The following is a 25,128-nucleotide window of genomic DNA, read 5'->3' as shown; positions in this document are numbered from 1 at the left end:
GTGTTGGTTTGTACTGGGCACCAAGACCCAGTTTAAATATTGGATATATCTGCCAAAGTCATCAGTTGAACTGTGCTGCAGCCTTTGGAGTTAACTTTTATCAGCTCCTCTGTCAGAGGTTGGGTGTGATGTGAAGTCCCTGATTTTGAAATATTACGGGAAAATGGTGATTTATATGTTTCAAGGGAGCTGTGCTTTTTTCATAAGCAGTCATTGTTGTGATAATCAAGTTACTGGTTTAATACTCTGAAACATTTTAATGCAAATCCTTTGTGAAAAATAAAGAATTGATCTTGGATCAAATTCTGGGACATACTTTTTTCCGGGAAATTTCAAAACTCAGCTCATTTACATGACAAAGTAGTTTTGGTAACAAATGGGCAAGTTCTTGAATAATTCATGGCTTCTTCTCATTTTCAGCTAAAAACTATATGACATGCTTATTGGAAGGCATTACACAGCAACTTGTCAGTTATGCAGTTTCCTTGCTTTGACTAGAACTTTCTTATATAATTACAGATATTTTTGCCTTTTTCAGATTTATGTCAGAGTGTAGAATAATATGTGTAGTGGTTACAGATAAAAGACTATATTGCTTCCTTTACTGAATTATTTTTTTCTCCCAAAAGCATGGTAATGTATCCTTGCTGTTATTGTTTATGGAACCATAGGAGGCTTAAAATAGCAGAGGATGTAGCAATAGTAATTGATTTTAATTTCATTAAAATTGAGCTAGATGTAATGTTCTGAAATGTGATCACACTTCTGTGGGAGACTATCCACACCATTAACTGTGTAATTTCAGCTTTATTAATCCATTTTTTTTTGAGGGGGATAAGCAGATGTTTGCGTTTTAGTCATTAACCAGGATCACCTGCTTTATCAGAATTAAGAGGTCACAATGAGAGCAGTAATTTCAGAATATGATTTTATTTTCCAGAAGCATTAACAATTTCTGTTACAAATGCCATCTTTTGTAGACTGTATCAACAGAGGTTGGTAGATAGAACTTGATGCAGTGGAAATGAAGAGGTAACTGTCTCCGTCAGTGTGCAACACTGGGTTTAAGTTTGAATGCATAGCTGAGTCTTTCAGTTTGGTAGCTGAAAGAAGAAAATGGGGAGGAAAATGCTTTTGATTCAAGATAAATTTAAAACTTTTTCTCAATAAAGAATTTCTCATTCACATTCTTTAAGAGAAAATCAGAAGCAATTAAATTCTAAACTGATGTCTTTCTAGCCACAAACCAGGGATGTGTGAAGCTCTGGTACATCTCTCTGTGCTGCCCAAAGCATGGAATCTCACATTTGCCTGTCCTGCCAGTTCCACCACTTCAAGGCTCTTGCTTTGAAACCGTTCTTTGTGCTTGTCTTTGCAAAAGGGTGCAAGGGGGTGAGATGCTCAGATGTGGTGCAAAGGTCAAGTGGGATGAGTGGTCCTGGTCCCAGAAGTTCGTGGGTTGACAGGAAGGACAGTCTTGATCTGGGAAGTCAATAATGAGAGCTTCGTTAATTTACTCTGCCCCAATTTGTTACTTTTCTCCCAGTCAACACAAGATGACAGATAAGAAGACTGTATGGGGAAAATGTCAACTGTACTTTACACTTTACAAATTTCTTATTTGTTAAAGTGTTTCTTCTCGATTCTTAATTAAAAAAAAAATTAAAAAAAAGAAAATAAGAGCAAACCTGTTTTTCAAGGAGCTGCATTTTCTAGTTTCTCACGTTTTGCTCATAGGAGCAAGGCATGACTATCAGTGGAGCAGTGTGAAGGAATTTTTCAGAAGCTGCTTGAAAAGGGTGGGTATAAGCAGGTGAAGGATAGGCTGCTATGACAGTGATTTGAAGATGGGTAAAAATTAAAGGTGTCAGTGAATTCTTTCTTATACATAATTGTCATTTCAGTGATCATAATGTCTGTTTTGTAAAAGAACCTGTAATACTGCATAAAATTAAGGAGTATTAGATCAGCCCTTATGAATGAGATTGCTTCTCCAGACTGAAGAGAATTGATATAATAATTTAAATGTTGCCTCTCCTTTATTAACTAATTAAACACTAGTCCATAGACAGGTGTGGGGGTGTGTGTATAATAGGAGGGATTTATTATTGCATTAAAACCTACTTCTCCCTTCTGACAATACGTTTTGGCATTGATCTCACACTGAGAAGTGTGGTATTTTTTCTCCAATGCTAAGCATATGAAAAGGTCCTGATTCTGTAAGGACTTTTAAAAGAATGCAGAGTTGAGCTGTGCTAGTTAAGCCATGTGAATTCCATGGATCTTCTTTGTTCTTGGATGCCTTTTCTGTGTCAAATCAGGGATATTGCTGCTACATCCAAAAGGCATCCTAAGTAATGGATAGTGATGTATTTCATTGCAGTTCCCAGGTAAATGCTGCGATGTTTGTATCATGCCTTTACTGCCCAGCGTGGAAATGCTGTGTTCTGGAGGTCTCCTTCAAGTGCCTACCCTGGATATGCCATTAATCTTCCAGCATCCAACAGTACTGCTTTCAGATAAAGCTGCTGGTGTTTCTGTTACAGAGGTTTGATGTTCTGGGATTTTCACATCAGCACTCTGGATTGCGGCTTCTTCACTGAAGAATTCCGAGATGAGCTTCAAAATGATGAAGCGTCAAAACCAAACATGGAAATTACACTCAATCTAAATGCACAGGGTGGCCCTAAAGTTCTGAGTATATAGGACAGTCTTTTGCCAGATCATGATCTGCTTTTGCTCTCTGAACAAATACATCTGTTTTTCTGTGTTAAAAGCATGTTTTTTAAAGACAGAACAAGAACTGGGCCAACTTAGATCATCTTCACTTGGTGAAAGAAAAGAAGATGAGCTGGGGAAAAAAGTCTCAGGAAAATTTAACTTAAATTTGCCCTCATCTAGGGACTGCTCATGGAAACCTTCTTCTAACTAGGCTCAGCTCCAAAACAAACTGTAGTCAGCATTTAAAGAACAAAACCAGTAAAGGTAAAAAACATAAGTACATATTTGCTGATAATTAACTGTTGGTGAAATAAAATAACTTGATTCTCATATCATGAATCAGGAGGATAGAAAACCTGTGCCTCAAGAGGGTGCAGGGAAGCAGGAGGTGAAAATTAGTGGTCACCAAGCTGTCTAATGAAGCTAAGCCTTGATTTTTGTACAGGATGCAGAGTAACAAGGGAGTGAGGGCCTTGAATGCTTATGGGGGAATAAGCTTGCAGATCTCTAATACCAGCATTTGATGCCAGAGAACTGCTGACAAATCAGGTTAGGAAATCTCTGTATCCTTTTTCCCTTGATGTATCCCTGTGTGCACAGTTCACATTGGTGAACTATTGAGATACCGCTTTCTGAGCCATAATAAAATAAACCAGTAGTAGATTTTAAGCCTTCTGGCTTCTGAATGTCTGTGGAGTGGATGACCAGCAAATCAAAATCAGAGTTAGACAGCCTGGATGGGCTGGCAGTGAAATCTGCAGCACAACCTGTGTGCTCTCACTTCAGAGGATGTTAGGCAGGGCTTAGGGGCTTGTTGCAAGTGCCTACCTGGACTGCAGAGTGCACCCATCAGCCCAGGAAAAACTGCACCCCTTGTCTTAATGCTGAAAGTCTGGCTTCTGAGCAGAGTGAAGAAAAAAGAGGTGTTTTCGGATCCAAACAGAAATGCTGGACTAAGTCATAAGGTGAACATGTGTAGGGGTAAGGTCACTTTCTCTGCAGCCATCTCTTGTGGTACTTAAAATGTGTTTTAATGGAATTCTTCATTTTGTTGATGACAATACAGAATGTTTCGGGTGCTTTGGCTTTGCTCAGCATTCAACTGCTCATGACAAAGGTGATCTTGTATCTTAAACCCTGTTAGATGCAGCATTGTAATTCCAGTTTAGCCATAGAATATTGTTTTCTATATCTGTTACTGGCAAGTGCTTTTTTCCCTCATAGACTCACCCTGGAAAGATCTAGAGATGATACTTTCTTGTGCTAGGGCTAGTGCCTGTAATTATTGGATATCCAAGAGAAACACATCTAAGTAGCTGATGGATTACATATCTTGCAGATACCTCTCAGCCTTGCACACATATGATCAGCTTTTCCTGTACAATCCCAGACATGTAGAAGCAGCATCATCTCACATTTGGAACAAGTGGATTCACCATGGCACAGGCTTTCCAGGCTCTGTATGACACTAACATTAAATGCCACACATTAAAAGTGGATGACATTTCCCACAATAAAATTGACTGATTCTGTATAAACAAAATCCCTGTGAGATATAGTATTCAATACTTGAATTCAGTGCTACAGCAGATACATTATAAAGTCAGTATGATTCATGATAAAATAAATTTTTTTGAGGTTTTATCACTGAGATATAATGTTTTGGCATTATCAAAATGCAGGGGAAAGTGGAATCAGAATGCTTCTACATTTGTATCTAAAATTGTGTAGAAATTGATGGTGCTCCTGCAAATCATTTTGATGACATTGTCTTTATTGAGAGAAATCCGTTCTATCTATTCTTTGCAGAAAAACAAAGATTTGTTTCTCTTCCCTGGTGATATGTATATTTCTGCTTACTCACCCTCCTCCTCTAAAGCTTTAAAAGAGAAATTATTCATCCTCTGTCACTCTGGAAAACAATGTTTACTGTTGATGAGAAGCTGCAAGAACAGTCAGGGCTTCAAGCAGAAATATCCATGTTGCTTTGTGGTTGGAGGGCATCCAGTGGCTTCCCTGTTGCTGTGGAATGGACAAGAATGAGAGCATTGTGTATCCTTCTGTTTTCCTAATAGTGAAGTCCACACTTTTAAAATGACTGACCTTACTCTGTAGCCTCTACAGGTTGTCAAAACAAAGCTCCCTGTGCTACAGTGCCTCAGTAATGTTTCAGCTCACTGTCACTGGTTGCTCCTGAAGGGCCTTCCCTGGTGGGCTTCAGACCTTGCCTAGAGCAGAGAAAGGTTGCAGTGGAGGGACTGCTTCCTCATGCAGTCAGAGTTTGCCTGCGGGAGAGCTGTTGAGATGTTTCAGTGCTCCCCAGCAATCTCCTCTCCAACATGTCAGGGAGTTTTCATTTCCCTTCTGTTCTCCAAATAAGAGTTACAATGTGCTCACCCAGGCATCATTCCTGTTGGAATCCCCATGAAGCCAGCTGTAACTACAACATGTCAGTAGAAAATGTGTCCTGTGTGTGGACAGACAAATGGAAGGTTTCCTAAGGAAATCCATCATGCCCAAAGTACAAGATGACAGAACTGTAGGGAGTTAAACTGATATTTGGTAAGTGACACTGGAGGAAAATTTCTTATTTTCTGGCCACTTTAAGGGAAGGCACAGCCAGGAGGACTCAGCTGCAGGACTCAAACAGTTCACTTTGCGAAGACATTCATTTCATGATTCTTTCATTCCTTTTATACCCTGTGAGACAATAACCGATCCACTGGTTTTCCTGCTCAATTGCCCGTGTACAAACAGAGCAGGACCTGCCTTTCAACATTGCATCCGCAAAATAGGACTTAGTGCAGAACGAAGGATGTGCTCCACAGGTTTTATTCCCCCAGGCAATAAAATCATTGAGGTTTAGCAATGCAGACAAGTCTGATGGGTGTCTTGAATGCAGCTTTTGTTTTGTGTGCTAGGTGTCTAATAAAAAAAAAACATAGAGGAATAGATAAACTAATCCACATGGTGTGTTTTTTGGAAGAAATAAAGGAGAAAGTGTTTAGTCCTCTCAGAAACAGGGTATCGCAGTTGCAAAATTATTGGAAGACAATTTCTTAGTACTGTCCTGGGAGCAGTTGTTCCTCTGCCTCAGATTTATGTGGTTTGTAATTGGACTTTTCAGTAAGACAATGTAATTTAAAATTAATATCCAAGTTTTAATAGGAAAGTATTAGGAAATAAATGAAAAGGCCTTAGTCATTTGCAGCAGCAAACTTTAAAGCAACTTGCTGCCTTGTAATTCTTAAGGACAAGGAAGGAATTTTCCCTCAGAGCAAACCCAGCCAATTACAGGATTTCTTTTGCTGGAACAGGATGTCTGAAACTGACAGAGATCACATAGTTCATGAACTTAGGTGGGATATGCTGCAATAACTTAGTGTTCTTTTGGCTTCTGCATTTCTTCTGTATTCTGTATTGTATCTTCACATATTCAGTTCTAACATTTAATGACTAACATCAGTGAAAAGTTAAAAAAAACCAAAAACAAACCCAAGGAACACTGTTGGCCTGTGTGATTCAGGTTAAATGTTGGGAGATTTTCTTTGTGTCTGGGTAGTCCCTGTTGGAACAACTGACTGGTGACTTGCTTTTCAGTTGCAGTTGTCACAATGCAGAGGTCATCGAGACCAGTGCATGTGTGTGCGAAGGCAACCAGAAAAGAAATAGCTTCTCCTGACCCTAACCATGTATGAATCAGCTGGCTGTCAGTTCTTCTTTCTTAAGACACGCTTAAGAAACATAATGCTAGAGATTACCCATGAATTTTCAAATCATAGCCACAAATTTTCAAATCATGGCCTTGCTGTTACTGGCTGTATCCCTGACTGTAGTAGACATATCTTAACATTTTTATGTCACATTTCCCTCTTAAGATGATGTCCAAATTAAATTTAAACTTGGAGCTAAGCTTTGGTGAGAGAGACCCAACTGTGAGATGCTCTACCCATCTGCCATATCCAAACATCTTTTCTTCTTCATCCCAGGATCAAGAAGTACAAAAGTTCTTGAAAGGTGGCTGAACTCATAGCAAGGAGTACAGGTCTTTTAAGCGCCTCTGGTGAGAGCTAGACTGTTGACTTGAGAGACATTCCTGGATATCTATTTTTCAAGCTGTCATTAATATGAGTCTTTTAAAATTACCTTTCAGTGACTTTGCTCAGTTTTCCTTTTGAATAGAGAGGTATAATAGATATAATAGATAGGTATAGATAGCCTTTCTTCGCTTTTAAACATGGCCCTCTGGGTCATCCAGTGTGTTTTAGTCAAGGTTAAATTTTCTTGTTTCTAGTGAGTCTTGTACTAGAGATTGGATCTTAGGAGAAAAGAAGTGCATAAAAAATAAAAATTCTTGGTGATTGGTGGGTTAGTTCCACACAGATACTTTTTCTGCTTGAAGGGAATGGGGCCTTGAACAGTATCTCTGTCTGGATTCACAACCTCTTTCTCTGTTGAAGGAAATAGAGATAATATAAGAGCACTGGATTTGTAACATTGTGCTGGTTTAACGCTTAATTTCTGAAATCATACTTTCCATGGTATTATTTTCTTTTACTGGGGGGGATCTTGAAAACATATCAGATGCTAAAGGACTGGTAACATGGAATTAAGATTTCTCCTTTTCAGGCATAGGAGTTGGTATTAGAATAACAGTTGTAACAGCAACAAGAAAGCCAAACAGAGGACAGGAGTGTTTGGAGCAGTACCAAGGGCTAGGTACCAAACACAAGCCACAGCATCACTACGCCTCTTGGCCTTTGATTCAGGGAGCAACTACAGCATGGTCAGTCTGTTCCTCTTTGGCTATTGCTCTCTCACTTGACAAATTTATAAGAATTAAAAATAAAAAAAAATTTCAAGGGTCTGTGATTTGTAACTTCTGGCTGTCACTCACACCATGGGCAAGAAATTGATCTTTTCCAGGCAATGACCCCAAATATGTAGGAGTAAGTGGGAGTCACTGAGAAGTAAGTTAACACTTGAGTGAAACCTTGGAAGAGTAAGTAATAATCTGTTTGTTTTTAAGATGTTACATTTGTATGATCTGAAAAAAGCAATAATGATAAACAACATTTTTCTTTAAGCAGATCATCAAACTGTGACCTTGGTAACTATTGTGTGAACTGTAAAATTTGGACAGGAATAAATTTATTAAATTCTCATGAAGTGAGAGGAGAACAATCAAATGCTTGATTAAGTCTGAGAGCTGATAAAACAGCACATTTTTAGAGCAGCCAGTAGTGGATCTGGTTGTGCAATTCAATGCTTCATATGGACAAAGATGGTTGATGGTGTAGTTACTGCTTGTTGGGGGTTAGGATTTTTCTTTTTTTTTTCTTTTTTTCTTTTCTGGGAATTTTCTCGCGTTTGTTACGTAAGACATTGTAACAGCTGGTACTTAAGAGACAAAAGAAGTGGCCAAAGTTGGGGGGAGGGCGTTACTGGTTGCACTCTTACCTGGGGGGTTTTCTCTTTGGAAGGGTAGAGACACTGCAAGATTTCAGATTTCAGCTGTGGGGTGAGGGCCTGGCCTTGGCTCCTCTCGCTCTCTTGCTCTCAGATGGGAAGGGAATGATCAAGTTACTGCTACTGCAGGGAGAATTCTCTGCCACTGTGGAGTCCAGCCCTGTACTGCTTCTGCTACCATGGGTGAGCCTTTGCTTGTAAGAGCCACTGCTGAACTGGGGCTCTATTAACACCCTACCTCACTGGAAAGGACCCTCACCATCTACTTGGGGAAAACCCGGGACCCAAACCCCCTCCCCTTCCCGGAGGGTGCGTCTCCCTGGCTGTGTGCAGCAGCTGCTTACAGAAACCCGGCTGCCGCTGCCCAGCCCCAGTGTTTTCTGCTGCTGCCTCCAGCTTTTTCACTGTGCTTTAAACTCAGCATCCCTTGCCCAACAGGACACTCTGTGGCTCCTGCTATGGCTGAGGAGTTTCTGACGTGTTTCGTTTGCCACCCCGGGGTGTGCCCGTCTCTGCGGCGCCAGCTCCGCTCCGAGCTTCTGCCGCAGCCCATTTCGCCATCCAGCCCGGCCGCCATCACCGCCTGAGGGAGCCGCGGCCGCGCCACAGCGCCCCCTGCAGGCGCGGGGGAATCCTGGCAGCGCCCGCCCGGCCGGGAGCCAGCAGCGCCCCTGCCGGCCGGGAGCGGAACTGCAGCCAAGGGGAAGGTGCCGCAGCCCAGAGCGGCTGGGGCTGGCTTTGGCTTCTGCTCCTCGGGGCTGCCGCGCCCGCTGCTGCCTTGCCTTGCTTTACATATACACACTGGGAAAGAACTGCTGCTCCTGTCCCATAACTGTGCCTGAAAGCCCCGTAATTTCAAAGTTATAATAATTTGGAGGGAAGTGGGTCGTATTTTCTATTCTCAGGGAGGTTCCCACCTTCCTTGGCAGATGCCTGTCCTTCAAACCAAGATATTACTGTTGTTGCTCTAACTCAAAATGAGCAGAGATGAATCTACAGGTTGATCTATCCAGTCCTACAGTCAGTGAACCAATAAAAATGTCATTAAAACAGAGTGTTCAGAGACATCGAGTGCGATCTAAGCCGGAGGTGTGCTGTTCCCTAAGCACTGCTTTGATAAATACACTTCCCAACTTTTGGATCTACTGCTGAAGTCTTAGAATGTAGTTTAAAATCCAGTACAATGAAAAATGAATCTGTAAGGGGAAAAAAAAAACTAGGGTGAATCCTCTTGTATAAGTATGCAATTCAAAATTAGGTGGGGTTTTTCAATCTAGTAGATATACAATATTCAACCGCATTTCTGCCTCCTTCCTCTTTATAAGAAAATCAGTAAATGAGGGTGGCTGGGGGAGGTTCTGAGCATATTAGAGACAATTTTCTACTTGACTCTTTTAAAAAACCACCCTCGCTTAGCAGAAACGCAAATGCAATTTAAAAAAGGCTTTTTGACAAAGTTGTGAATATTTACTTTAATTTGAATTCAGCCTTAGGGCTGATTAATTGTCTTGAATCCAAAGCAAGATGAAAAATAATTTAGGGACTGACACTCCAATTTCAAATGTCCTTATCCATTTCTTTATATCAAACCTTTTCCCTTTTGTTCTTGCTTCGAAGTTAAGCCAAACACAGTTTTGCTTTCTTTTGTTTTGAGACCTGTTAAACTCCCTTGGTTCTCCCTCTGCTTTTCTCTTTGGTTCGAAGCTGGCTTCAGTTTGTGGTTCAGAGCCAGCTCCAGGTGGCCTGGGGATTACAGATGCCTTGCCACCAGAACAAAGGAAACTGCTTTGTGAACTCTGGCAGAGCTAAGCCCTTCTTCCTATTTCCAGTCAAGAGAGTGGGCCCAGTGTGTAACTATTCCCTTGAAATAGAGAATTACAGATCTTAATTTCAGTGTGAAAATATGAGACAATTTTTCTTCTTTGCACTGTGGAGTAGTTCTTTTCTTCCTTCTTCCTGTTGTCCATGTGACCACTACTACTTGTTATAAAATTAGAACCCGCTAGAAATCAACTCCTTTGGAAAATGAATGGTTTGGAAATGTTTCAGAAAAGACAAATTATTGAAACACACACTTCCAGACCCATGGGTTTATTTCCTTTACATGTATATGGAAAATGTCACCTGACAGGTTCATGTGGGCCTCAACCTTCTCTACTTAGATACAGCTCTTCTTACCTAGCCTCATAATGCTAAGATCATCACTGGAAGCCCTCCAGCATCTTCCTCATCCACCTGGAAGCTGCTTGCTTTTCATTCCTTTTGGCCACTGTTTCTGACAGCAAAGCTCAGGTTACCTGTAGCTTTGCTGTTGATATCTGTTGTTCTTGTGTTCGGCTTTCCTCATTAAAAATGGCCATATAACCTTTCCTGCCAGCCAGAGACTGCTGGGAGCACTGACCTCCCCCACAAAGCTCCACGACCATGTACTGAAAACAAAAGTGGATCCTCCTTTTAATAATCCATAGGTCTTCTGTTTAGCTTCTGAAAGAAGAAAAGCAAAAATGTGGGGTTTGTGCTAGTTTATCTAAATACCTTCACTAAAAAGAAAAAAGGAAAAAGACCCTTACCATAAACAACTTAAATGCAGCTCATGAAGGAGAGCACTTGTGGACACAGGGGTCTTAAAAACAATTGGGAAGAAAGAACTGGACGCCTTCCCAACACAGCAGCTCTATGGGCTTCCTGAGAGAACTCTTTAGGTGGGCTCTTATCAGTGCCCTGTGTGGCCAGGACCACCCTGTTCCTGTCCATTTGCAGACAAAACAAAGTTTTACCAATCCTCTTTGTGATCCCCCTCCTGGGTTCTCCCTCAAGCTGTCAACTTTAGAGAGCCCCTTTATTATGCCTCCAGAACCCATAAGGCAGGGAAGACACCAAGAAAAAATCAGCATCAGCTGCTGAAAGAACTGAGAGATGAAATTGAACACCCCAGCTTTGGGGAATGACTTGCCCAGCACAGGGAGGAATGGCTCACGACTTCAGCAGACTTCAGCTCCCAGATTTCTCCTTCAAAACTGAGAAAAACAGCAAGGCTGATCAAACTACTGATTCCTTTTGCACGTGACGTGAAGTATCACTGTTTTCCAGAGCTGACTAGATTAAAGGAAGACTCCTGCTTCAGTCACTGACATTCCTGCAGAAATTGCCTTTTTCTGGATTACCAGCAGTAATATGAGTGGCTGGTGAAGAAACATCTATGAAGCTTTTGCGTCTATTGCTTTAGTGAGGGCCTTCTTCATCACGAGCCTGAATAGATTTATTGTCTTTGGTCATGGAGTGTGAACAGAAGTGATAGTACTCACCAGTAACTTAGTTTCCTCAACTCTACTCAATTCTAATTGTAACTAATGAAAAGCATACTGCATTTTTACATTGTGGTTCCAGGAAGCATTTTAAATAGGAGTAGCCTCCAGCACTGTTCAAAATGCAATCTAAATAATGTAAGATTGTTAGGAGAAAATACAGTGCTATTAAATAACACGAAGTAATGGACAACTATTCAAAGACATTATTTTTTATTGGCCTGGATTATTATTGCTGAGAGTTTGTGACCTTACTTGCACTCAGTAATATTTACAGTCATTCGGGAAAGCTAAATAATCATTACTGATTAATTGCTATTGATAATACTGAGTGGTTGTATTCGTATTTTGTCAATTTTCAGAGCTGTAAAAACTCTCAAATATGTTTTGTTTTCTTCCTACAAGAAGGGTAACCCTTTTCAAAACTAATTTAGGAGAAATTGACTTATTTTCCCTAAATTATATAAGCCCACCCCAAATGATGGATTGTTTCAGTCCAGTGAAATTTTCTTTCAGGTAAATAATATGTTTTGTGCAGTTTGTGAGAATGAGACTGTATTATAGACTCTCAACTGAAACATATCATGTCAATGTGCAAAGTGAGCCTTTTCACTCAGAGGTGAGGGAATGGACAAAATATCCACTGATTCCATTTCACAGATGTATAGGTGACATTTTGAGGAGAAGTGAGTAGGAAGGATGAAATCTGTGGTTTTGCTGGATGCATAACACTAATGATGCTGAAAATGGGATATTTCTGAAGATTGCCTCCTGATTTGCCTTGCAAATGGCTCTCTCTGCCAATCCTTGCTCATGCCACACCTTTGACAAGAACCCATTTGCAGTGTTTTGCCAGCATTGTTTAGCGTGAAGCTTGGAGCTCTGGTGAAGTGTCCCTGTAGACCTTTTTATTTTCTTCCCAACTACAGGCTCTTGACAGAAGGAAATGTCAGAGAAGAGTTGTCATGGAGCATGTTGGGCTTTTTTATAATAAAAAACATTGTCCTGGGTCTAGTTGGTGGGAGTGAGCAGCCAGCATCTTTAGTGTCAGAGTGTGACTGATGGATGATTTCCAGGTGCACAGGGCACCCTCTGGTCTTAGCTAAACCAGTTTGGGCAGAGCTGTGATAGAGGAGGCAGTGGCAAAGCCAAGATACCTCCCACAAGAGCTCTCCACAGCTCCCTCCAATGGGAGTAACCACCCAGCACGACTGGTTTGCTCCTGGCTTTCTTGGTAGTGGCACAATCAATTAAAATGACAGAATGATGTACAATGGGAGGAAGAGCTGTGTTATATTGTGGTTTTTAATCCGTGACATGGGATGAGGGGCAGAGCTGGCAGCCTGGGCTGCAGCTGCCCTGCCCAGAGTGCCAATGCCCCACAATACATCAAGGTATGTGTCTGATGGCCCTGTTGAAGCTGCAAAGCTGAAGGAATTTAATCCTGTTTTCAGGATTATGTGGAATGGGAGCAGAGCTGGTTGTGTTTATTCTGCCCTAATATTAAGAATAGTTCTCAGGATTTTTGGGGTTCTTTGGTACCCCAGGCCCCAGAAGTCACTGCCCTGTGGCCATAGAGGGATCCTGGAGACCTGATTTTTATGACAGGAATTGCAGCCATGGGCAGTCCATGCTGGAGCAGGGGAGCACATGAGGACAAAGAGGTGGTGGGGAGATGTTATTGACAGATGACAACCCCCCACCCCACCCCTGTACCACCTGGGGAAGGAGAGGAGGAAAAAGAGGATGTGAGTGGAATGTATTTTAGCTTTTTTATCTTTCTCACCATCAAACCTATTATAATTTACAATTAATTAAAATATTTCTTTTCCAAGTGAAGTCTATTTTGCCTGTGGGAGTAATGGGTTAGTGGTCTCCTTGTCTTTTTCTCGACCCATTAGCTTTTTCATTTTATTTTCTTCCTCCCCCATCCCATTGAGAGGAGTGAAGGTTGGTAGGAAGCTGGCAGCTAATCCAGATAGACCCACCGCAGTATCATGTGCTGTAGAATTTTGTACAGGGGTTCCTCCTCAGAGAGAAATCCTTCCTGTGTGATGTGCTTTAACATCCAGCACATAACCCTTCTTCTCAAACGTATAGCACTGCACACGGGAGTGAAATCTCATGAAGGTGGGAGAGAACAAGGGTGAGGATAAGTGTGGGGGGGATACAGAGGAAATAGGACAGTGTATCCTGACCAACATTTGACGTGCCAACAGGTTCCTGTGTTCATAGACTTACAAGCTCGAAAGAGCTGCTGTGCTGGGTTGGATCTCGTCAGCAATATTTCTTCAAGGTTCTTCATAGTCTTCACAGTCAGTCAGAAGTGAGCCTTTATGTTTCCTAGTAATTCCTCTGTGCTGGAAATGCACAGCATGGCTGTCACTATTTCAATGTGTCACTCAAGTGTTTGTGAAAATGGGAGCTTAGCAAAGAAACTTACTGTTGCTGAAACAAACACGGTGAAAAGAAGGCAGGATAAATGGAACCATCTTTCTGTCCCTGCAGAAACTCAACATATTGCATGAAGGTGTCCATGTCCTTGACTGTAGCTGAGAATGAATCTGGGCTTTGCTACAACAGCAAGATCAGATATCTGGAAAAATCAGAAGTCACTAAGAGAAAGACAATCTCCTGTCCTGATATTGAAGATTACAAAACAGCCAATCAAGAGCCAGATGTGGTGTGGTACAAGGTAATTATTGCTGTCTTATTCCTGTTGTGCTGAAACTGTTCAAAACTTTCACTGTTTTCAGTCTGAGGCTTAGAGCTGACTTTCTCTGAAGCATCAGTGGCTTGTGACTGGTCTGGAGAGTGTTGTCCCAGTATGACAGTTTTGCAGGTAAAACTACCCAGCGTGGTCATTGTCCAACAGAAGCAGTATCAACGAGGATGTTCTGTGAGAGACCTCACAGGACTTCTCTATCAGCAGTACCTCATTCCCAAACCACAGTGCCTCTGTACCAGTTTATACCTGGGTGTGGTGTCTCCTGCATGATCTGGAGTAGAAACAAAGGGAAGCAATGGAGCCAAAGATGTGTTAGCACTGCCAGCTTCAGTTGTGCTGCCCAATTAATTTTTATGGAGTCTGTCGGATAATTTCACCTAGACTTGTAAATTTTTACCAAAGTCTCCTGGAGTCTGCACAGAAGTCTGCTGAGGTTCATTGAGTAACTGCCATGAAGTCAGTTAATTTTAACTGAGGTCAGTTAGATACTTTCACTACTTGTCAGGTAACTCATCTGCTTGCACCTTCTCCAAGGCCTGTCAACTTACACCACTTTCATCAGCAGATGTATTGGTGACATGTTTCTGTAGCTCCCCAAGAAAGCAGGACAATGAGAAAATATGGGTTGGCTGGAAAACATCAGGTAATGAGAACACAGCAAGGTCTGGCAAATTTTGCCTGATGTCTGGACTTGGGTCAAAGTCTGATATTTGGAAAGCCCTCAGATATTAGTTGAGGGCTAATACCCTGTACTAACAATGCAAGAAACAGCAGAGAAGAAAAAAGAGCTGAGACTCAGAAGGAACTGGAAATAGTTGGGCAAGAGGAACAGTTCAGTGGCATCTGTGGAAAATAGTGTCTGGATTATAGGGGTTTAGGATAAGCTTGGTTCAGGTAATACAGACAGAAACATACAAACTAGTTAAAACGTAATTTGGTGCTTGAATTGCCAACCGTAATAATATTCTTTAAAGACAATTATTTTGTATGAAATTAAGTAATGTGGGCAGACTAGCATATTTTTTTCCTTCTTAGCAGGTTGCAGCTGAAAAGAGCAATTATAAAAGTTGTCATTTATTTGTTTTTTACAGAAATCTCGTGTTATAGTAACAAAATGTGTGCCATAACTGACTATTACTGTGAACAAAGTTTTTCTTTCAGCAGTTGAAGTTCTTTCTCTCAGCATATGGGTTGATATCTTCAGTGCTGTTCATATGTCAAATATATGTATATAGTTAATCATAGCATCTCCTGTGTTGGAAGGGGCTCACACGGATCATGGATTCCAATTCTTGGCTCTGCACATGAAGTTGGAAATCTCAGAGCAAAGAGGATACTGAAGAGAAGCTGCTTCTTGGCCTCTCTACCTTGGTATTACTGAACACCAGATCAGTGAAGATCTCAATTTTTTGCAAAAGCACACTGACAAATAGTCTGGCAGAAATGATTTTCAGCTGTCATGGAGCAGAAATGAGTCAAAAGAAGATGCATGTGCAGTCCCACACCAGAGATGCTTTGTACTGACCAAGACAGGGAGTGGAAGGGTCTGTTCCATAACCCCAGCCACGTTGTCTGGGTGTCACACACAGGTTGTGTGACACCAGGCTGGAGTGTGACAGCTGACTGACAAATCATCACTGAGATGAAATTGAATAGAATTGATGTCATTGGATGATAACAGTGAGACAATCGAAGTTGACAACCTTTAGTTTGGCTTGATAGTGAAAAGAGACTATCTTTTCACTATCTTGAGTGAGATAAGCTACTACATACACCTTCTTGCCTATAATTAACAATAACGAGTTATCAGTTTGGCTCTCAGAGAAACATCTTTGTTACCTGGACCTGAGTCAGGAAGCTCAGCAGGGTGCAATCACAATATTAATGTTGTGTAGCAGGTATATATGTCAGGTTATCCCTTGAAACTTTTTCCTGAACAGAGTTTTGGGTATTCTAGAGACTATTATGTTACTGTTAATAAAAGTCTGCATATTCAAAAGTGCAGAAGTCAAATTTCTAGAAAATACAGAATTATATGGATTTCAAAATAATTTGGTGAATGCTGGGGTAGCCCCTACAAACTGCAGTCTGGGACTTAAGAGCATGCTGTGGGAGGCAATATGATTAACAAGAAGCAGGTCCCTTCTCATGAAGAATAGTGGAAAGTGTTATCCTGCCTTGGGATCTGACCCTCACTTTCCAAAGAAGGCATCCATGTCTGGTCATAACACTCTGGATCCTCAAGTCTTTCCCCCCTACCTTGGATTTTAAGTTTGATGTGTACATAAAACCAAATTTGCTCCAGAGGCACTGGTGGGAGCCAGGGGCGAGTGGAAGAGTGCGTATTCCTTTCCATTATGCTGGAATATTTAGAGATTTTCACCCAGACAGGGTGCAGAAGTTGTTCAAAATAGAACAGTAGATAGATAAATAAATATGAGGAAGTCCTTGAGATTTCCTTCTTCATCCCTTCTGCTGAAAAGAGAATTTCTTGTGTTCATGAGAACCTGCCAGTTGACTGGTAATCAGGGGCTTTGGACTTGTGGCCTATGAAATACCATCAGACAGGACAGTGATGATGCCAGCCCATTGTGTACAGAACCTGGTCTGCCTTTCAAAAGGCTTCTCTGTGTTGAGGGAATGATGAATCTGAGCTAGTAATTGCATCAATTTACTGGGAGTTAACTGTAATTTAAACATGCTCTTAATTATGTCTGAATAGAATTCCACATGCACACCCAGTGTGTAATATAGCATTTGTTGTGAGGATCTGTCTTAAGAGTAGTATGAGCTTCACTTCTGAGTAGAATTAAACTTCATTAAATATTTCTTTTTAAAGACTTCCCCAATTAATGCCATTGATATATGCTCAGCTCAGTTATGCCTATTAGAACTGTTTTGACAAGACGCGTGGGATTTTTTTTTTAAAGTAAAGGTGTGTGTCAAGGCATGATTGAATGAATGGGATTTAAGAGTAAAAGCTGTTTCATGAAAAATCAGCTGGCAGAGGGAAAAGGTATATTACATCTTGAGTGTGGAGTCTTAATCCATTTCCATCATGTCCTTTCTACTACTGAAGGGAGGGCTAAGAGAACAATCAAAATGTCAGGTGAAGGACAGGTAGTTGTTATCTACCCAGAGAAATAGACTTTTGAGGTACTGCCACTTAGATTTCAAGGAAGATAAAAAGAAGTGTAGTAGTGCACACCTTAATTACTGCAGAAAAAAAAACCCCAAAATATTTCAGATGTCTAAGGAAAGTAAATAGTCTAGAAAAAGAAACACAGTTTCTTCTAGCAGGTAAACATATTGCAAAAGCAGAAAAGAGCAATTAATTGGCTAAAGCCTTTGGGGAGAATTTAGAGCACCTTCCAGTACCTGAAGGGGGCTTAGAAGATGACTGGGGAGGGACTTGTCATAAGGGCATGTAATGAAAGGACAGGAGGGAATGGCCTTGGACTGAAGGAGAGTAGGTTTAGATCAGATATTGAACTTTTTCCTGTGAGAGTGGTGAGGCACTGGCACAGGTTGCCCAAAGAAGCTGTGGATTCCCCATCCCTGAAAGGGTTCAACACCGAGTAGGATGGGGCTTGAAGCAACCTGGTTTGCTGGAAGGTGTCCCTGCCCATGCAGGGGTGTTGGAATGAGATGATCTGTAAGGTCCCTTCCAACCCAAGCTGTTCTGTGATTCCATGAAATGAGCCTTTAGAGAAATTAGAAGACCTCTGACTGTAAAATACGGATTTCATTCTAGTTCTAATAGTTTTCACAATATAAAATCTAGTAAGAATTTTGTTTTTAAGCCATTTTCCAGCTTATCCCCTTTTCTGCTTTTACTTTTGTGTATTAAATATATAAACAAGCATTTTCAACATACTTCTGTAAAGCCTGCATAGTCAGCATAAAAAATAACTCACTGAAATTTGGGGAAGAAAGGCTTATAAATAATTTTTAATAGGAAGTGTTTCAGGAAGATACAAAAAGAAATAATTAGGAAATTAGTAGTACAATTCCACCAGAAAAAATCCTCAATGTAAAACCACAATAGCATGAACACTGGTTTTTCTAAATCGTTAATCTTTGTAGTAGTAAAGGTGTCATCCTTCTTATTGCAAACTTGTGTATAAAAATATGAAGCGTATGAAAATGTATCTTCCATTTCTTTGTTCCCATACTTTTAAAAATTGAGAATATAAAACTGGTAACACATAATAAGTTATTTCAGTGCTGCACTAAAGGGTGCATTTCTGAAATATGTTTTATTTGTGTGTTCTGAGAATTGTATCCCTTCTAAATCAGGACTGAATAGGACCGAGTCGTATTCTTTTCCCAGTGTTCAGATTTAGTTACTCCAAGTAGATGGCTGATGTACCTTCCAATAGAACTCATATCATCTATATCATCATATCTGTATCAATATCAAGCTCAAATCAGAAAGGATTTAATGGCATTTCCTGGCTCAAATATGTGTCCTGAGTGAGTATCAGCACAGCAGATGGGATCTGGATTCTGGTCATTGTCTATCACCAGTGTTAATTAAAGTTCACTTACGGGACAAGATGATGCTCTCCTTACAGCTGTACTTTGGAAACAGACGTGCTGATCACTCTGTTACCTGCAGTAGTGTTGCACAGCTTCCAAATCTGAAATCTGATCATATTGTAACTGAATTTGGCTTCCTAGGGAAAGGGAGAATTCTTCAGGTCCCCCTTTGTAAGTGCAAGGCCAGAAACTCTCTGTCCTGCCTTTTTATTTCTTTACTGTTGTCCTTTAATTTAGAACCTGACGGATTCGGAATGCGTATGGAGTCCATGAAAAATTTATGTTTGTGTCATGCTGATCTCTCACTGTGGTACAATATATTTGCATGTTGACGTATTTTCTTGTTTGGTTGTTTTCTTAAAAGAAAGCTTTGTTCTATTTTGTTTTCTGTGTTTCTGACGCTGCTGTTGTAGACGAGGAGAAAATGGGGCATAGGTGTGGGCACGTCACCAGTCTCTGAGGTTGCTGAGCCTGGTGTAACTGATGTGAGACTGCAGCAGTCTGAGAGCTTATTCCGAGCTGCCACCTTGAGAGAGGGAGTAGAGGGGCATTGAAGGCACTCAGGCCTGTGTTGCTTTGTGTTTCCTGGGTATAGGATTAGCCAGAGCCTCTGGAACTGTTGGGACTACTGAGTGCTTTAGAGAACTTAAAAAGTATGGTTTTGTTGCAGGCAGAACAGGCTTGATGTTAAAGGTATTTAGAGATAATAAATACATAATCTTCAGGTGCCATTTTCAAGAGACAGTAGTGATTAGATTTGGCCTGTGCTTTTTGTTCAGAGCATTCCAAGAATGATTCCATCATGAGTGCTGCTCATGTGGAACGTGACTGATCTGCCTGCAAGGATCCAGTGTATTAGGAAGGGGAGAACCTCTTCTTGCCCTATATCACACCCTATCCAGAATGACTCAAATGCTGTCCCAGTTGGACTACAATTTGTAACAATGAACCTAAATCTGCCAAACACCAGCTGAGGATGGTGTGGGTGAAGTCAGTGAGAGTTGCAGGCTATCAGCACCATGTCCTGCATCAGAGGGTGCATGTGGAGGTGATGTTGCAAGGTGCCTGGTGATGGGAAAAGGCTGAATCAAAGCTCAGCAGGTGCTGGAGGAGCCAGTGATGAGAAGTAAGGCTGTGAGGAAACCAGGCTTCTGAATTCTCTCAAAAAAGTGCTGTTCTTCATGTTTTCTTCTATTGGTAAATGGTTCTGGCCTGGGACTATATGTAAAATTTGCCTTCAGGCTAGCTCTTAACAGATGTTGCCCTTACTCCCTTCAAATAGAGACGTATTTTAATGGTCCGTCCTAAAGGAGAGGTCTTGGCAGTTGTTATGAAAAAAAAAAAAAAGATACTTAACCATTGCTTGAGGGCACCATGTATTAAACACAGCCTGTGTGATACAGTAGGAAAAACTGAACCTTAGAAACATTTCTGTTTCATTTCAGTCTTCAGATTAATTCCAGTTTCAGATCTCTCTGCTTTCTGAAATTACATTTGAATTTTAATTGCAAAATATATTTAGGTGGTTGTTTCCTTATGCATAATACTGAAAATATGATCAGGCAATACTGTCTTATGTTGGTAATTTTGGCACTGGATTTTTTTCTGCAGGAATGTGAGCCAAAAATGTGGAGAAACGTTGTAATTCAGAAGGGAAATACTCTCTTAATTCAAGAGGTCCAGGAAGAAGATGGAGGAAATTATACCTGTGAACTAAAATTTGAAGGCAAGCTTATACGAAGGACGGTTGAATTGAAGGTTACTGGTAAGAATCTTTTTTCTATGCCAATAGGAAAAAAAATAAATCTATGAAATAATAGGAAAAAATGGTATTCACATGTTGGTGAAATCTGTCAGTGAATCTGTTTGATAGAAGTAAGTCCTAAGCAAATCCCAGTAGCTGAGCAGTCACAGACTCAGGGAAATTTATATCAAGATCTTCTAAAATTACACAGAAGAGTACTTCTACCTTTTGCTCTGTAGAAAACCTGGAAATGCTCCATATTTTTAAGCTTTCATTTAATTTATGATGATCAGCTTTTCTAGTCTAGAGATTGTATTTAGTGAAGAGTATGGGCACAACCTATTCCAAGAATGAAGTCAGTAATGTTGGACTGTCATAACAAAGTAACCTGCTTGTCAGGAGGTTCTCTATGGTTCTGACTCCATGTAATATTTACTAGACAACAGTATTTTTCTGTCTATTTTTGCCAGGTACCAAAAATGAACAGCTAAAAAAAGTATTGTCTATGGACATATTCCTCCTCCCTTTTCATCCCACTGTGCAGTATGACATCTATAATTATTATTTTGCCTCCTGTGTCTGTGGAACTTTGCAAGTTGAGGTTGAGGTTTTCTTCAGCCTTTCACACAAAACCATATAAACAAATGGTTAGGTATTTTCCCCACATACTGATTAAAATGGGGCCCTACTCAAAGCAGTGACCGGTAGAATTCTTCTTTATTATATCAAACTGAATTTTTCCATATGATATTCCTAATATGTTCTTGAAAAAAGAGTCTTCCCTTTATTTTGAGTGGAATCTGGATTTTTATTCTTATCATTATTCCTCATTTTCAGTAAGTTCTTTTCCCTTTGTGGCCTATGGTCATGTGACCCTTTATTGTCCATTTTTTACCATGGACAGAACTCTAAAGTATTGATTTGACCTACCTGACCCTAGACCTGAGATATGAATGAAGATATAATGAATTAAGATATGACTATGATATATATGATCATCATATGATAATGAACCAATACCTGCTTTGTGGATAGCTGCTACTCTAAGTAACATGCTGGTCTGCAACCAGAATGTGAACTAAGTTTGACAAAGTGAAAATGAGATGCATTTAACTCAATTCCTCATGATGGATATTCTATGCTCTGCCTCTCATCATGACCTTGCTAGTCATGTGTTCTCTTCATTATTTAAACACTGTGGTGATTTTATACTTCACAATTTAAGGAATTTTTCCTAAATTAAATATAGTATTTATTACAGTTATTTGTCTTATTGAAAAGTTTATTATCTGAATTATTTAATTTAATTGTTCTCCTTTTGGCAAAATGCTTGAGAATCAAAAGATTTTTCCCCTTTTAATTTGGTGTGATTTCATGTTGCATTAAATTTTGTTGAGTTTACAAAAGCACATATGTTTGTAAACACCTTTTCCAGATGGAAATGTTTGGGAGACATATCTGATGTTACATGTTTGCTGGTTGAATCTCTGTAGGTATCTGAAAGAGGCTGGTAAGGTTATGTAAATGAAAACCTAAAAATGTGGGCAAGAACTACAAATGTAATAGAACCATGTAAGCATATTGTCTCACAGCTTGATTGAACAAGTTTATTTTTCCTGTTTTTGTGTTGTTTCAGTTTATGAAGTTTACATGTGCGTAGGTTTAGATCTTTGTGGGGGAGAAGTCAAAGAAAATTTGTACAACAAACAGCAAAGGATTGCTTGTGTTGTGTGGCTGTCCAAGCTGGGTGGGGTGGATCTGAGGTCAGATCACAGGCTGGGAGCAGATACATGACATCCTCAGGGACCTGGCTGAATAAATGTGTGGTCCCTCGCTGACTCATCCCAGTATGTCCAGGTCTTTCTTGTAATGGAATTGGTGTTGCCCTGTGCCCCATTTTTCATCTGTCTGAAAATGAGTTCTCATCAAACATTGTACCAGGAGAGGCTAGAGGGAGAACCAGAGCTCTGACTTCTGAACCTGCTGGTCTTTAAAATTGCTTATAGCAAATACTCCTGAAGGCTGGGGAAGAATTGTCTCTGCTAGCCTGCAACAGAAATGTGGAGAAAAGGATCTTGCCTGCTGCTTTCTTCTGAAGGAGCTTTGTAATTCTGTTTCTATTACTGGTACTTACTACCATGCCTGAATTGGCATTTATTGGCAAGTGTCTGAGTTCCTCTAACATAAAGATTTTGAATAGAAAGACTCTGTTGGGCACTGCTAGCAGTCATGGTAACCTGAAATTGCTATTGAAGAGTTATTCTGAAAGTGAAATGGGTAACTCCATGTCTCCCTTGAGCAAGGAGAGATGCACTGCCATGGAGAGAGAGGAAGCTGGCTTAGACTCCCTGTCGTCTTTCAAGCATTTGCTAAAGTACACAGTTACACAGGACTGGTGTACAAAGCACACCAGTTAGGTGGGTGAAGTTATTTATCTCTCAATTGTAAGACAAAGATCTTTTTTTCTTTGAAGTCACATCAAATATTGTACATGAGGTTTTTAGTCCTTTGTGAAGATTCTGGTAGTTATGTAAGTAGCAATATGAAATATCTGCTATTCGTAGCTAAATGCAGAACAGGCATCTAAGCAGTGAAACTTGAAATCAGAATAAATGCAGTGCTGTCATAACAGAAGTTACATCAAATGCTTTAGGAAAATTTCAAGGTACAGGAGCCAGACACACCATTTTAACTTGCTGTTGGTAAAACTAATCAGAATAGTTAATGAGATCCCAGACAAATGCAGCAGTTTTCCTGAAGATGTGATCCCACAAGCCAGCCTGATCGAAGTTAACAGCAGACAGGAGAGCAGCTGTGGGCCGAGTGAAGGATGACTGCCTGTTTGTTGCCTAAGGATTTATTTCAGGTAAAGGCTTTCATATGGGAACACAACCCTGCTCTTATTGTTTAGTTATCCAGTAAAGTCCAGTGATGTCATTCTGTACCAAAGTGTCGGCACAGTTGTCTTGGTGGCTGTGCCTGTGGCAGGGAGCTGCAAGGACAGTGTGTGCTTTCCTTGGATCCTGTCTTGCCTTCTGGCCTTTGCAGACCCAAATGGAAGATCTCAGTGGGCCAGTTAGAGATAAAAGGGGAGTTCCTCCTTTTCTTCTGTGACTAAGTCATGATATGAGCAACTATGAGATTATTTGTAAGAAAGAAATCTCAGGAGATGGAATAGATAGATAGATAGATAGATAGATAGATAGATAGATAGATAGATAGATAGATAGATAGATAGATAGAAATAGAATCAAATAGATGGAATAGAATCAATAGATGGAAGCTGAAAGCTATCAGTGTGTGATGTCTGGCCAGGGGAAGACAGAGGGACCTGAGTGGTATTGGTAGGTGAGCAGAGCAGAAAGCAGACAGGTCAGATGGCATTTGCAGGAAGGGCAGCTGGCCATAGGGCTGGCAGTGTCATCGTCTGGCTGCGGTGGGTAATGAACATTGAGTGTGATTCAGTTGATAAAAGGCTTCAGAGGATGTTGCTCTTCAGGGTTGTAAGGGAAAGGCTTACAGCCTAGAATATATTTGAAAAATATTTTGACATGAAGTATTTATAGAGACAAAATCCTGAGCTACAATACAGCACTAATGAGCAGTGCCTAAATCTTGGTGTTTGGGTGCATTTAACAATAATAGATTGTCAACAAACCAGCTTTTTCATCACTAGTTCTTCATGGGTTTGTTATATCATTCAGACAGATGTGAAACAAGTCTTGTCAGCCTTTTTTGCTGAAGAAACATGACAACAGTGTTATCTCTTAGCAAATAACATATAACCCTTCAGTCTATGTAAAAAAAAAAATACTGATACGATTTCACTTTGCTTCTTGGTAGCTTTGGTGTGACAAACAAGTGAGATTAGAAACTGTGATCTAAGCATAAAGCATAAAAATGTAACAGAAACTCAGTTTTTAATTAGATAATAAATTAGAGTGCACCCATTTAGAAAAAACCTGAAAGCACTAATATAAAGTTATAGATAATCTACATTATTAGAATTTATTTAAATTACAATTATTCAGGAATATCAGCAATCAAAAGCATGTTAATGAGTATTGTAAATGCTAATGTTTATTGAAGAACAGTTGTACTATTCAGATTAAAAGAAAAAAACCTCAAATGTAGAAAGTAATATTGGTTTTGAAAGGCAATTTATGCATCTTCCTGTTTTCCCCAGCCCTACCAACAAATTACTCCGTCTTGATGCATAGCAATGTATCAATAGCTTTGAGGGTGAAAAGGTGCAATTGTGGAAAACAATTAAGAATTAATTAAAATTAAGATATAATAGTAATAATAATAATAGTAATAATAATAATAATAATATTACAAATAAACACCTGCTGGGTTTATCTGCTCCTTCAGCACTCTCTTTACTCTGGAACACTGGTCTGTAAGGGCACAGGTCGAGAAGAAGATGCAAGGAGACGTATTTTGGAGGTTTGGGAAAGGGTAGTGCCTCTGAGAAGGGAGTAAAACGTGGTCTGACGGCGTGGCCCAGGTGCCCCTGGCAGATGAGGCTGTTTTGCAGGGATGTGTTTCTTCAGGGACAGCTGTGCTACTGGGAGAGGTTGCCTTGTTCTTTCTTCTGCCTGTGGAAAGAGGTGATT

General features: G+C 40.3%; 1 protein-coding gene across 8 annotated transcripts in view; it reads left to right on the top strand.

The window, feature by feature from the left end:
• IL1RAPL2 (interleukin 1 receptor accessory protein like 2) overlaps positions 1 to 25,128 on the top strand; it is a 373,503-nt gene that overhangs the window by 194,301 nt on the left and 154,074 nt on the right. For all 8 annotated transcript variants that reach the window (XM_088062810.1, XM_088062814.1, XM_088062811.1 and 5 more), the window contains 2 exons: positions 14,004 to 14,190; positions 20,377 to 20,530. In XM_088062810.1, the coding sequence (XP_087918936.1) occupies positions 14,004 to 14,190; positions 20,377 to 20,530 (341 nt within the window). The remainder of the gene's footprint in view (positions 1 to 14,003; positions 14,191 to 20,376; positions 20,531 to 25,128) is intronic.

Source organism: Pseudopodoces humilis, chromosome 15 (assembly GCF_049639895.1).
Source record: "Pseudopodoces humilis isolate 2021_Gansu_Grassland_sample_001 chromosome 15, ASM4963989v1, whole genome shotgun sequence".
Lineage (NCBI taxonomy): Eukaryota > Metazoa > Chordata > Aves > Passeriformes > Paridae > Pseudopodoces > Pseudopodoces humilis.
This window is presented reverse-complemented; position numbering and strand designations above follow the sequence as displayed.